We start from the raw sequence: 15,368 nt of genomic DNA, 5'->3' as shown, positions 1-15,368 counted from the left end.
GAATTAAAGCGCAATCACGCGAACGCGTGCCCCACGCGGCCGCGTCACTTGCGCCGCACAGCTCAAACCTGAATTGCCAAAATATCTTATCTTTCTCTTCTCCAAATCCTAATTTTTCTTTTCCCTCATTATTTCTTCCTTCTCCCTTCTTCCTTCTATCTCACCTTTCACTCTCTCTCTCTCACCTCCATTACCAAGGTTTTATTTTCTTCTTTCCTCCTTCCTTTTCTATCATTCTTCTTATTTTATATGTTATTTTCTTTTCTTTTCTTTTTCTTTTCATTATCCATATTTTCTTTCTTCTTCTTTTCTTTTTACATGGTGTTAGAAATTTATTTGAGTCATTATTCCTCATTATATGCTTGTAGATTGTTGCAAATTGTTGGCAATTATATATTATTTTCTTTAAAGGGTTGCTTGAATGTTTGCTTTAATACTTTCTATACCTTATTTACCATGCATGCTATGTGTTTGTGAAAAAGCCCATATGGTATTATGCACTTCTCTATTATACTTTCTACTATTCAAAGCATGTTTTTCACAAATTTCCTTTACCATTTTATTAACTGAATTTAATTGCCAATACAAACGTGATAGTTTATTACGAAGTGATGCTTGATCTATGCTACTCATGCCCTTGCCGGCATGCCAATAATCATCTGCATCTACTTACCCTATCATGCACTTGTTCTATTTCTTTTAATGATCTTTTCACATGTTGTCATGACCATGTGTTTATTTTATTCATCTTTACCCTGCACTGATTATCACTCACTCACTCTCCCTCCTTGCTTTATCTCTTTGGATTTAACTTACTTTCTCTTCCCTTTTTCAGAATGGCCACCAAGAAAGGCAAAGAGAAAGCTACCCCTAAACCCACAGCAAGGAAAGGAACGAAGAGAGCATTAGTGACAGAGCCTTCTTCAACTGCAGTCAAGTCCTCAAAAAAAAGAATTAAAAGGATTATCAAGGTTGATGAAAAGGAGAGAGCCTTCCCAGCCAAGGACACTGCACGATTCCCAAATCGCTACTGTGAGCAGATGTTTCCTATTCTGGTAGCTCGAAATTACAACAATGAACACCTTCTTATCCTTCCGCCTCGTATTGCTGAATTTGTTGAGCCACAAATTGCACAAAGACATTGGGAATTCTTACAGAGACAGCCATGACAGGTTAATCTTTCTTGGGTTGTTGAGTTCTACTCCAACTTCCACCTGCCGACTTTGCAGTCTATCTATTTACGCCAGAAGCAAGTCCCCATTACAGTAGAGGCCATACATCAAGCCTTAGCTCTCCCACCTACTCCAGAGGGATTGGACGCCTTTCAGAAAGTCGCAATCAAGCGCCAGGCATACACCTTTGACTGGGACGCTGTTCTCAAAGTTATCGCTCGACCTGGCAGTAAATGGATCTTCGGATACCATCGTTCCTGTCCTAAGGGAATCTCGGCTTCTGCACTCACCTTAGAGGCTCACGTATGGGCACAGATTATGTCCCATTACGTCTTCCCGAGTACTCATGAGTCCTCCTTCACCGCAGACATGGCCGTTCTACTATGGTGCATCCTCACAGACCAGCCTCTTAATTTACCAAGACATATCCGGAATGCTATGGAACATGTACAGATCATGGGCAACTTACCTTTCCCCACATTGGTCTCTAATCTTAACTCAGTAGTCGGAGTATCCTACAGAGCTGGAGATCAGACACCAAAGCCATTCTTCCACGGGATGATCAGTATGTCCCTAACGGGAGATATCTCAGGCCACAACTTGCCACTACCAGCCAGTCCACAGAGGATGCTGCAGCTCCCCCACCATCTACTAGTCAGCTGCTGCATCAAATACTGAAGCGGTTGGACCAACAAGAAAAGAAAGCAAAGCTCCGAGAACGCCGCAACCACCGCCGTTTCAAATACCTCAAGGAGCTACTTACAGGTAATCACCGACCCGATGACGATCCAGGCACACCGAACTCCACTTCCTTCACCAGCACAGGGAGCCATAACGTCCCCGACTGTGGAGACACTGCCACCAGCCCACCATTGTTCCTGACAGATGGCACCGAGGACGGTGTAAAGCCTTAAGTGTGGGGAGGTCGGTCAGTACCTGACTTCCGGAGGTAATTTCTCTTCCCTAGCACCAATAAATTAGGATATTTTAGTTAGATTTTCTTTGTTTTATAGAATAGAATAAATTGCATAGTAATAGGTTAGTTGCATGCATGTTCTACTTGATTGAAAAGACAATAAGTTTCTTCTAAGACTCTATCTTTGGAACAAAATTTCACTAATTTTAATTAAATTTTTTTTATGATAAATCTGCTTGAAGTTGTATTTGGAACATGATGTTTGAGCTAAAGAACACACAACCTGTGAAGATTTGAGCCTTTATGCATGGTTACATTATTTAACCATAATTATTTTAATCTTGTGTGTTTACTTCTCTATGATTGTAATCTATATTTTGTTTCATCCTATATGTCCAATATTTATTATGTTTGTATGCTTGCATATGATTGAGGCCATTATTTGTTTAAACTCACTTATCCAAATTAAGCCTACCATTTTCAGTTACATTTGTTAACCACTTTAAGCCTTTAAATCCCATTTGTTCTATATTTTACCACATTACTAGCCTTAAGCGGAAAAACAATTTTATATCCCAAATTGAATCTTTGGTTAGCTTAAGATAGAATTGTGTATGCTAGTTAAGTATGGGAAATTGTGGGAACAAAAGTTATTAAGGGAATGTGTCATGATAATACAATGGGAATTTGGATACCTACTCATGTGAAACTATAAGAATTAAAAATCTATGTGCATTGATAAATAAAAAAATCAATAAATAAATAAGGGGACAAAATTACCCCAATGCTGAATTGAGAATTCAAAGATCAATGCACATATGATAAAAAAAAATTGATACATGAGTATGGAATGTAAAAGGGAATTCTGGGTAGCTAGGTATGAATTCTAAGACTATATAAAATATATAGGTTGGGTTAAAGCTTGTGTTAATTAATGATTCAATTTATAAGCTCACTTAACCATATATGTATCCCTACCCTTACCTTGGCCCCATTACAACCTTGAAAAGACCTCATATGTTTGCATTGGTATATTAACTGTTGTTGATTGGTTAGGAGAAGAACAAAATTGGCATATTAACTGAAAAACAAAAGTTAGAGAGCATGATTAGAGAAGGATAGAGTGATTACCCTATACACTAGAGAGATTAGAGCGTACATACATCATCAGTGAGGGTTCAATGCTTGAATTTCCATGTTCCCTGCTTTCATGAGCTATCTTCTTGCACTTTTATCTGTCTTACTGTATAATGGTAGAATTAGTGGAATTTAATTTGTAATTGTTTTGAAGAGCTTATTTGCTTTTGATCAAGTGGGCAAGAATCATATAGTTGCATTCATATATATAGGTTGCATTGCATTGCATGAGTTTCTACATGTTCATACTTATTTATCTTATCTCCTTCAGTTAAGCATGAGGACATGCTAATGTTTAAGTGTGGGGAGGTTGATAAACCACTATTTTATGGTTTATATTGTGTTTAATTGTGTGGTTTTATCATGATCCTTACCCACTTATTCATTAATTTAGCATGCATTTATATTTCCTTCCTGAAATTATTACATGGTTGAAAACTGCTTCCTAGAGACTTTTAATTCTGCATTTTAATTCTCCTTTATTCCATTCGATGCCGTAATCTGTGTGTTAAGTGTTTCAGGCTTTATAGGGCATGAATGAGTTGGAGATTGGAAAGGAAGCTAGCAAAAATGAAGGAACATGAGAAAGTGAGGAGATAACCAGCGAGAAGTGACGCGGCCGCATGGCTCACGCGTTCGCGCGAAAGAGGAGAAATCGCAGTGACGCGGCCGCATGGCTCATGCGATCGCGTGGATTGGAAAAGCACAAGTGACGTGGAAGCGTAGATGACACGAACGCGTGGCAAGGAAAAACGCGAATGACGTGTCCGCATGGATGACGCGATCGCGTGACGTGCGCGATCTGCATAATCAGCAGAATTCACTGGGGGCCAATTTAGACCCTATTTTGACCCAGTTTTCGGCCCAGAACAGCAGACTAGAGCCAGAGAACATGCAAAAACTAGAACAACAATTCATTCTACACAGTTTTAGTTTTAGATCTAGTTTTTACTCCTCCTCTAGGTTTTTCTCTCTACACATTCATAGTTCTTAGGATTTTATTTTTCTACCACTTTTTGCATTAGGATACTGAGAAGAGTTATTACCTTATCAAGACTTCGTCATTCTAGTTCGTTTTCTTTACTTGGCTTTACTCTTCCATGTCCTTTGCTTTGTTTAATTTTACCATTGGAATATTTTTAGGATTATTTAATACAAGGATTGCTTTTATTTTTAATTGATTATTTTGATTTTTATTTACAATGTCTTTCTTCAATTCCCTTTCATATGTTATGAATTTTACATTCACAATGAGCGAATAGTTCCCTAACTTGATGGGGAGTTGATTGAAAGGAACCCTTGAGTTGGAAGGCTTAAAAGAAAGATTGTAATTGGGTTTATTGTTGGATTGCCCTCTAGTCACTAATACCAATCCCTTTTAATTAAGTGGGTTGCAACTTGTGAACGGATGTAGCATTCCAACTTGTTTGACTTTCCCTTACCTAGTAAGAGATAACTAAACAGGATAACCTTTAATTATCAATTAATCTAGAGAGTAATTCAACAATAATGGGGCTTCCAACTAATCAACTCCCAGTCAAGACTTTTATTTAAATTATTCAAATTCTCCAATTTTATTTCCTGTTTATTCAACTCAAACCTTTTTAAAAACATCTGATTAATAAAATAGCACACTTTTCTGCAACTCATTGGGAGACCACCTAGGATTCATACTCCCAGTATTTTAATTTTAAATTTCTGTGACACCTTTCTAAATTGATAAGTGGATTTTTGGTGAGTTAAGAACTATACTTGCAACGTATATATTTTAATAATTTTTAATTCACCAATTTCTGCTCGCATCAAACACACAACCTGTGAGATTTGAGCTTATTTACATGGTTACATTATTTAACCATAAATATTTTATTCTTGTATGTTTTCTTCTCTATAACTGCAATCTTTGCTTTGTTCCATTCTATATGTCCATTATTTAGTGTATTTACATGCTTGCATATGATTGAGGCCATATTTGATTATTAACTCACTTATCCCAAATAAAGCCTACCCTTTTATGTCACCCTTGTTGGCCACCTTGAGCTTTTTAATCCCCTTTTGTTTTATAATCACATTACTATCCTTAAGTAGAAAAACAAATTAAATATCCCAATTGAATCTTTGGTTAGTTTAGGATAGAGGTTGTGCATCAACTAAGTGTGGGGAAACTGTGGGAACATGGGTTAATAAGGGAATATATCATGTTTCTAATTCTGAATATTGGAAAATTTGGGTATCTACTCATGTAAAACAGAAAATTAAAAAATTCCATATGCATTGATATGTTATTTTACACTACAAGAAAAATACCCATTCAACCACACTTTTTTTAAGCTACATTTGAAAAGCGTAGCCTATTCATAGAATAGGCTACGCTTTTCTCCGTGTTGCCTTTTTATAAGAGAAAAGGATACACAAATGCGGCATCATTTAAAAAGCGTAGCCTTAGGTATTATAGAAATCACTTATAAAACGTAGCCGTAGGTTGATATCTATAAGTTCACTTTTCATATCAAAGGAGACGCTTTTAAAAGGTAGCCTATTTGTTAAGTTTTGGGTGCACTTTAAAAGCGTAGCCTAATGTATCTAGGCCAAATGCACCCAAACACTTAGTAATTTTTCTTTTCCTTATCACCAAATCACACTCACCTTCGAATACCTTCACTTTCGCCTTCTGATCATAAAAAAGTTTCGCCCCTCACCTTCGCAAATCACCTTCGAATTAATTGTTGAAAACCCTTCCCTAACACACCCACACACTCACACTCATTCTCACCATCACTCACCACTGCCACCACGCCCCCCTTTCACACACACACACCCAGATCCGAGAGAAAGAGTGAACCAGAGGGAGGAGAGGAGGGAGACGGAGATGAGAGAGCGCGATCGAGAGAATAGAGAGTGAGAGGGGGTCACCGCCACAACGTCGCTGCAGCTGCTACCATTGCCGTCGCGGAGCAGGGAGCCCAGAGGGGAGAGAGAGATGATTTGCAGACGAGATGGAGAGAGAGGATGAAGATGCGACGCAAGAGAGGAGGCTGTTCCGCCGTGCACTGTCGTCGCTCCTGGGGTCGATTGAAGCCGCCGCCGCAGCTAGGGCTTGCCGTGCTCCTGTCCGTACTCCTAACCTCTGTCTCTTTCTCTCCCTCTTCAACTTTCATTTCATTCTCATTTCAATTTTAATTTCAATGTCTCTGTAGGCAACAATATATTTTAGAAGTTGTATTGGACTGGAAGAGAGGGAATGGGAGTGTTTGAACTTTCAATTTCATTAATTTTTGCTGAATTTCTGTGCCTGTGGGTGAATACTGAATTGTGAAGGATGGTTAGGATTGTGAATACAGAAGTTTGGACCTCTTCATATATGGTATCCCTTCTTTTTTTAATTCCCACAAGAGCTTAGGATTGGTTAAACAGAGCAAATTGAAACTTTGAATGTTCCCCTTATGCAGGGAACAATGCTGATCGATTCCTGCATTGGAGCACTAGGTTCCAAATTGTTCTAGGCGTGGAAAGGGGATTGGCTGCAGTACCTTCATGAGGATTCACATCTAAGAAATGTTCACCGAGACATCAAAGCAAGCAACATTCTTCTTGATCATAAGTTTCATCCCAAGATTAGAGACTTTGGCCTTGCCAGGTTCTTCCCTGAAGACCAAGCTTATCTTAGCACACAATTCGCTGGAACATTGTAAGTCCAATTATTAAATATTTTAATTACTATGTATGCTAGCTGCATATTCACCATGTTACTCATGTTATATTTCAGTTTTCTATTTATGTTTTTTTTTTTGTCATAAATTGGATAGCCTATAATTTTGAGTATTATAATATCACAACACACACCTATACTACACACACAGTTATACACAAAATATTAAGAGTTCTCATCCACTATTGATCCTAATCAAGTCTCAAACCTGAGTACGCAACACATATCATAGGGGAGTGGTGTGAGCTTATGAATGAATCTGGTTTGCCATGTTACCAGGTTTAGTTATTAAGTAATTGAGCTGAGCTATAAGTTTGACAAATGAAATGGCATGTCAACTACAGTGGAACTCTTGGATCAAGGACACGAGGTTTAGCTCCTTTAATCTTTAATATCACACTTTCTCCATTTCATATTTTATAAGTCATTTTGATACTTTGATTTATGAATATATGTGAAAAGTCAAAGCGACTTATCAGTATGGAACGAAGAAAATGTTATTTTGAAATTGGATGTTATGGTGTACATGGTAAACTTGATTTTTGAAGCAAAGGGGAGTGATTTGGTCAGTTTCTTAACATAATTATGGTGTTAAATTTATTAGGATATTCTAGCTAATGCATTTTATCTAGTATGTTTACTTCTAATTGCTCTTGATCAGGTGGATATATGAGTCGAGGACTTTTATTGGTGGGAAAGTTGGTTCTGTTGTTGATAAGAAAAGAAACCAAATTGAAATGGGATTTCTTACAAATAGAAGTTGGTAAACGGACTTAATTGATCCCGTCTTTGAAATTCTCCAACCCCTCTGTTTATTTATGGTCTGAGAAGTTAAAAAATATTAAATATATAACCCTAGGAAACTTTGCCTAAGCAAAATTGATCAATTTTTCATGCCCATTGTGTTTAGGATTTGAAAAGCCATGCTTTATAGATGAATCCTTTGTTTTGCTTTTTTATCATATTATGCTTCTCCTTAAGCAAAGAAGTTTCTTAAGCAAGACACCATTGATCTGCTTGCGAATCATTTACAGGTTGCTTACAATAGAGTAATTGATTTATTTTTTCTGCTGTTGTTTCATGAAATTTAGAAAACCTGTATGCATAAACTAGCGATTTTATTTTTTAATTGTAATTACTTTCGCATACAATTAGTAAACTACGTGTTTGATATATGAATTACTATAGTTGTTATTATACTGAGCTAGGACCAAATACAAAGTCTGAGTCTATTTTAACATTTTTAATCAATTTTCAGTATTGAAACTGTTCAAGTGGATTTGGCATGTTATCACACAAGGCTGTGCACCTGATTCAAGGCATAAACGAGCAAAATCAAGGTTTCTGCTTTTTTAGCTTCGCTTTTTTTCTTTTCTTTACCTTTTTGTTTTGGCTTACGGATTAAGCTTCCTTGTCAGTGGTTTCAATTTTGATTCTTAAATGTGATTGTAGTTTAGGGAGAGACGGAGAGAGAATGAGAGTGGCGGAGGTCGGAGAGACGGTGCTTGTTGGTCTTCCACCTTTTAATGCAGAGCATCCTCAGGTTTAATAGCATACCTTTTGCCATGATTTTTGCGTTTCTGTTCTTGTTTGATGTATGGTTTAGCTCTTACTGACAGATATTTCTTTTTGGGGGTGTTTATAGACTATATTTGATAATATTCTTAATCGTAATATACCTTGGCCTGCAGTTCCTGAAGAAATGAGTCCTGAAGCTCAAGATCTTATTGATCGGTAATAATCATGTTATCTTCATGTTATATGTATCTGGCAATTGCAAACTGTTTATAAATTTGGATGCCGATCTGTTATAAATTATGGTTTTTTGTCCTGCGTTATTGTGCTAAGTTGAAGTCACGATTAGGATAGAAAAATGAATATTTTCTTGGATTAGTACCTGAGATGTGTTTATTTACAGATTATTGACTGAAGATCCTAACCAAAGACTTGGAGCTAGAGGTGCATCAGAGGTGATTTAATTTCTTATTAGCATACAGATGCTTGTTCCCCATTTTTATGATCATATTTCATTTTACTTGCACTTCAAACGTCACATTGATAGATGCTTAATTATCCAGGTGAAAGAACATGTTTTCTTTAAGGATATAAATTGGGACACACTTGCTAGACAGAAGGTATGTAATGCTTCTCAAGTCATAATTAAGTACTGTTAATTTCATCACTTCAATGCAATATGCGTTTCAATTAAAATTATAATTATTCTCTAATATAATGAATTATATTTCATCACTTCAATGCAATGGTTTATGGTTTGGATTTGTCAGTTTTATTTTTCTGTTTCGACAGTTAAGTCTTTATATTTAATGAGGTGCACTAAATAATAGAACCCACCAAATTGCCTTGTAGCCCAATTTTAAGTTGCCGTTGATCTGTGGCATTTCCAACTAGGTGGGACCAGCTATGTTTCCATTTTTAACCAAGTGGGGAATTTTGAATTCTTTGTGATTTTATAAGAAGAGGTAGATGGTGAAATTGAAGACAAAAGTGAAATAAATGGTAGACTGGAAGAGTCCACTAGAGATTCCAAAAGCATGAGGTTAAAAGAATCTGATGAAACTTTGAAATTTTTGTGAAAATAATAACAACAATAATAGATGTAAAGAAAAACCAAGAAAAGTGACAAAGCTAATTTAATAAGCTAAGAAGAGCAAAGAGCAGTTTTAAGAGGGAGATCAGAGAGGTCTATTCAAGAGTCAGGATTATTCTGTGAACATATTGCATTATTTCCTGAATTGAAGAATCTTGGTCTCATCTATCTAATTGCTCATTTCGATTTTGAGAGGTCTATTTCCAAAGCCAGCAGATTTTTGTTTGTTATGAAGTAGTCTCTGACCTATTTTGGCACCTTATATATCTATAACAATTTAGATGCAAAATGTAATATCATGTTTGTTAGTCATTACTCATTATTATGTATTCTTGAAATGTTAGCTCCAACTCTTTTAAGTGTCTATAGCTTTTGAGAACCTTGTGTTTCTTTGGTGATAAATCGAGTTAAAATTAAGATTAAAAATAAGGTGATTTCTTTGGTGGTCTTTTTATAATTACGAATGTCATTATGAATATTTTTTTAACTACTTTTCTATATAATTATGCAGGATAACAATGAAGATTAAGCTGACTATTATTGTGGTTTATTGGCTAAGATAAAGTGCTATTTAGAATCTTTACATGTATGGTTGACTAATGATTTTTATTAGAAGATACTTTTATTGGCTAAGTGATATTATGGTTTTGATATGGCTATGCTTACTTTAGTTTGAGATGTATGAATTTTTACAGTTAACTTCATTCTTGTACTATTGGATCAATATTATAAATATATTTTGGTTAGAGATAATTTTTATTATATAAAGAAATTATTTAGTATAATTATGTATTTATTTTTATTTTGTAATATTCAACTCATTTAAATAAAAATGCAGAATTATTAGCTATAGTGTAAGTAGCTATGGTATACAATGTGGCTACGCTTTACAAGTGATGCAGTAGTGTTGAAAAGCGTAGCCTATTCTGGAAAAATGAAAATTGAAAAGCGTAGCCTTTGGTCCTGGATAGCATCACTTGAAAAGCGTAGCCTATTCTCAAAGGCCAAAAGCGTAGCCCTTGGTGCAGAAAAGCGTAGCCTTTGAGAATAGGCAACGGCCGAATAGGAATCACTCCAAAAAGCGTAGCCGTAGCCCAAAAAGTGTAGCCGTAGCCTAAGGCATCATTTTTTTTCACTTTTGGCTACACTTTTCAAGTGTACTTGAATGGGTGTTTTTCTTGTAGTGTTAGTTTTTATGTCTCTATAAAAAAAGAGAAAAAAAGAAGAAAAGAAAAAAAAGAAAAGAAAAAAATATATAATATAAATAAATAAATAAGGGGACAAAATTACCCCAATGTTAAGTTAATAAAAGATCAATGCATATGTGACACAAATCAAAAGAAAAGTTGACACATGAGTATGTGATATAAAAGTGAGAATTATGGGTAGTTAGGCATGATTTTAGAAATTATATAAAATGTATGTATGTTAGTTGATAGCTCAGGTTACTCAAAGATTCAATTTATAGCTCACTTAGCCATACATATATCCTCACCCTTGCCTTGGCCCCATTACAACCTTGAAAAGACCTCATGATGTGTGCATGAGTATACTAAATATTTGTTGATTGGTTAGATGAAGGACAAAGTTTAGAAAGCATGATTAGGGAAGAATAGAGTGATTGACCCTAGACACTTAAGAGATTAGAGTGATTTACACTACCAGTGAGGGTTCAGTGCTTGATTCTATGTTCCCTGCTTTCATGAGCTATCTTCTTACAAGTTTACTTATCTTTTATTGTGTAATTTGAATTAGTGGAATTTGATTCATATTTGTCTTGAAAAACTTGTTTACTTTTAACCAAGTAGGTAGAAACATTTTGCATGTAGTTGCATCCGCATAGATAGGTTGCATTGCATACTCTCTATCAATTCTCTTCACTCCTTTATAGCTTCTCTTGAGCTTAGCATGAGGACATGCTAATATTTAAGTGTGAAGAGGTTGATAAACCACTATTTTATGGTTTATCTTGTGCTCAATTGAGTGGTTTTTATCAACTCTTTACCCACTTATTCATATGATTTGTATTGTTTTACATTCTCCTTCCTGATTTTGTGCTATGATTGAAAACATGCTTCTTTAGCTTTTATTTTCTTTTATTTAAATCCTCTCTTGTTATCATTCGATGCCTTGATATGTGTGTTAAGTGATTTCAGGGATTATAGGGCAAGAGTGGCTCAGAGGATGGAAAGGAAGCATGCAAAACTGGAAGGAATACAAGAAGTTGAAGAAACTGCTAAGCTGTCCAGCCTGACCTCTTTGCACTCAAACGGTCATAACTTGAGCTACAGAGGTCCAAATGATGTGGTTCCAGTTGCGTTGGAAAGATAACACCTGGGGATTTGCAACGATATATAATTTGCTATAGCCGCTCTGACTTTAAGTGATGCAAACGCGTGGATGACGCGTCCGCGTCGCATCTGCGAACTTCAATCCACGCAAACGCGTGGATGACGCCTCCGTGTCACTATGCCACGACCTGTACAGATTAGAAAGCACTGGGAGTGACTTCTGGGCTATTTTTGACCCAGTTCTCAGCCCAGAAAACACAGATTAGAGGCTGGGAGTGGAGCAGAATCAAATCATTCAATCATTATTCACAATTTTAGGTTTTAGATGTAGTTTTTAGAGAGAGAGGTTCTCTCCTCTCTCTTAGGATTTAGGATTAGGATTTCTCATAAAGGATTTAGCATTTATTATTATTTCAACTTACAATTTCTTCTGAGCTCCAGGTTTAATATTCCTTTATTTTGACTTCTCTTCTACTTTGAGATCCTTTAATGCTTTTATTTATTAATGACTTATGTTGCCAAATTGGCTTATGAACTTCTCCATGTTACATTTGATATCTTTATTAATTCAATTTGAGGTATTTCAGAATTATGATTGCTTTCTTTTATTTATATAAATAATTTAAATTTTTCCCTTTTGGCTTTGGTTGAGTCATTGGAGACACTTGAGTTATCAAACTCATTGTTGATTGAAAATTGGAATTCTTCAAGAATTAATTCAAGTTCCAATAACTCTAGTCTTTCCCAAGGAAAGACTAGGACCTGAGGAATCAAAATTAATTCATCCACTTGACTTACCTTCATCGTTAGAGGTTGACTTAGTGGGAGAAAAATCCAATTCTTATCACAATTGATAAGGATAACTGGGATAGGACTTCCAGTTTTCATACCTTACCAAGAGTTTTATTAGTTATTAATTTATTAATTTCTTGCAATCTATTTCTCTTGCTTAAAACCTTTTTCAAACCTGAACACTATTTTTCCATAACCAATAATAAATCATACTTCCCTGCAATTCCTTGAGAAGACGACCCGAGGTTTGAATACTTCGGTTTATAAATTTATTGGGTTTTGTTACTTGTGACAACCAAAACGTTTGTACGAAGGGATTTTCTGTTGGTTTAGAATCTATACTCACAACGTGACTATATTTTATAAAATTCTTTACTAGCAAAAATCCTAACGTCAGACTTACCAGAGAAGCTCAAAGATCCTGGGAGTTTTATGATACCCTGAACCTTAGGGTATGCCTGCACAACGACAGCCCTATGTGATCTAGGAGCAAGTATGAACTTAATACCTAAATCATTAATAAAGAAATTAAACACCAAGCCACACGTACGCATCACCCACGCATCTGCCTGACCCCAAGTTTTTCGGCCACTCACGCGTACGTCTCGCCCACGTGTACGCGTGACATCCAAATTTTTCAGGGCCAGTACAAAAACCAGAGAGTTACGCGTGGAGTGTGCTGAAATCATTCCTCTGGCACAATTTTTACCCATGCATACGCGTCACCTACGCGTACGCGTTACCTATATCTCTCTTCAATCACGCGTACGCATCACACCTCACTTTTTCCACTCACGCGTACGCGTGGCATGAAGCGTACGCATGACCGGCAAGTGTACCGGGTCACATCAAGTAGTAAAACTCACAAAAGTGAGGACGATCTCACAGGGATTGATGGATCAAGCAATTTTAGTTGAGTGATGAGTCTAGTCAAGCTGACAGTAGGTGATTTGAGTGAATTTTGGTGAACAGAGTGTAAATTGCTGGAAAATTTAGTGCAGAATGTAAATTGGCAGAAACTTAAATGGCAAGAAACTTAAATTGTAGAAACTTAAAGAGCAAGAAACTAAAAGAGCTGAATCTTAAACTGCAAGAAATGTAAATGACTGAATCATAGAGTGCAAGAAAATAAAAGTGCAAAATCTGAAGTGCAAGGAAACTTAAATTGCATGAATTATAAAGAGTATTGGGTGCAGGAATCAAAATAGCAATGAACAATCTAAATTGTAGTGAAATGAGAGAGATCTAAATTGAATAAATTCAAAGAAAATGATTCATTAGGGATTGGAGATATCATAATCCTTCCTGAATCATTTGAGTCTCAACTTCTTTCTCAATCATATGAGTAGATCTATGGCGGATTGAAATTGATTGGATCCCAGTTCCTTGGTAATTCAATCTCTCTAATCACAATCAATCTTGCCAATTCCTTGATCTAATTGTCATGAGAAGAGTTAGAGCACATTCTCTTATCCATAAGCCACACAAATCCTCAAAACCTCAATTCCTCCCGAATGGTGTTGGTTAGGAGAATTGTGAAGGATAGAGCTCTAATTCTAATATGGGTGATTCCCCTTCCAAAGCTCACATCCACATTCAGTTGTATTAAACCCCTTTCTGGAGTGAATAATTCACAATCAAAACAGAAGATATCCTATAGCTACACCATTGAATTGAGAATAAGAAGAATTTCATTGATTCATTGGAATTACAATAGAGCTCCTCCCCCTAATGAATTTGGGGTTTAGTTCATCATTGCTCAAGTAAACCAGAAAACAGAAAAGTGCAGAAAAATGCAAAAGAGAAAATACAAAGAGAATTGAGTGTAGAATTTCCCAATTGGGACCCTCTCTCTCAGATTCGCTAGCTCCCCTTCTAAATCAAATTCTACTCTATTTATACACTTTCCAATTCAGTCTTCAAGTCCTTGGATTGGGCTTTTTGGCCTCTGTTGAAGCGAGCTAGAATGGGTCTTGGTGATGTTAAAGAGAGGTGTTTGGCAATCAATCTTTATGATGATCTGCATGGGTGCTGAACTTTACTAGTGTTGATGTCAACCTTGGTGCTCAATGTTTGCAAGAAAACGTTGAGTCAAACGTTTGGCTAAAAAAATTATTTTCAAAGGAACGAGCGTTGGCGCCAACGTTTGACTCAACGTTGGTACACCAACATTTTTTCACTCAGGCGTGCGCGTTGCCCACGCGTACGCGTCAAAACAGTGTTTTGCGCGTGTGCGTCGCTCACGCGTTTGCATGTCTGGCCAAAATCTGCATCCACACGTACGCGTGGCCCACGCATACGCGTCGATGCAATTTTTCCAAGTCCAACTTTGGGCTTCTCATCGAGGGCGTTGGAGGTAGCATTTGAGGCAACGTTGGACCTCCAATGTTCTCTTGGTCACGCGTACGTGTCATCGACGCGTACGCGTTGCCCAAAATTTCGCAGCTCCAGTTTTGAAAATTCTTCGAAGACATTGGTGGTAACGTTGGTTCACCCACGTTCCCTCCAACGTTGGCCACCAATGTTGCATACCCCTTCTCCTCCAACGTTTGAGGTAACATTGGTGAGCTAACTTTGGCCACTAACGTTACTTCCTCTGCTCTGTTTCCTCCTCTGCTTTTTCCTCTTCTTTTTCCTCTTCTTTCTTGCTTCTTTCTTGCCTCTTTTCCACCTATTATCAACCAAACAACTGCAATCAAAGTTTGCTATAATCACAAGGTATTTCCATCATTCATAACATTAA

General features: G+C 36.7%; 1 protein-coding gene across 1 annotated transcript; it reads left to right on the top strand.

Moving 5' to 3' along the window:
* Window positions 1-7,910: 7,910 nt before the first annotated feature.
* Window positions 7,911-10,280, top strand: LOC107489456 (probable serine/threonine protein kinase IREH1). Its single transcript, XM_052262430.1, has 7 exons — window positions 7,911-7,968; window positions 8,193-8,274; window positions 8,387-8,477; window positions 8,580-8,668; window positions 8,853-8,904; window positions 9,013-9,069; window positions 10,054-10,280. Exons 3-7 carry the CDS (start codon window positions 8,409-8,411, stop codon window positions 10,069-10,071), a joined length of 285 nt encoding a protein of 94 aa, XP_052118390.1. The 5' UTR covers window positions 7,911-7,968; window positions 8,193-8,274; window positions 8,387-8,408; the 3' UTR covers window positions 10,072-10,280.
* Window positions 10,281-15,368: the final 5,088 nt, after the last annotated feature.

This window comes from Arachis duranensis, chromosome 5, assembly GCF_000817695.3.
Source record: "Arachis duranensis cultivar V14167 chromosome 5, aradu.V14167.gnm2.J7QH, whole genome shotgun sequence".
Lineage (NCBI taxonomy): Eukaryota > Viridiplantae > Streptophyta > Magnoliopsida > Fabales > Fabaceae > Arachis > Arachis duranensis.
This window is presented reverse-complemented; position numbering and strand designations above follow the sequence as displayed.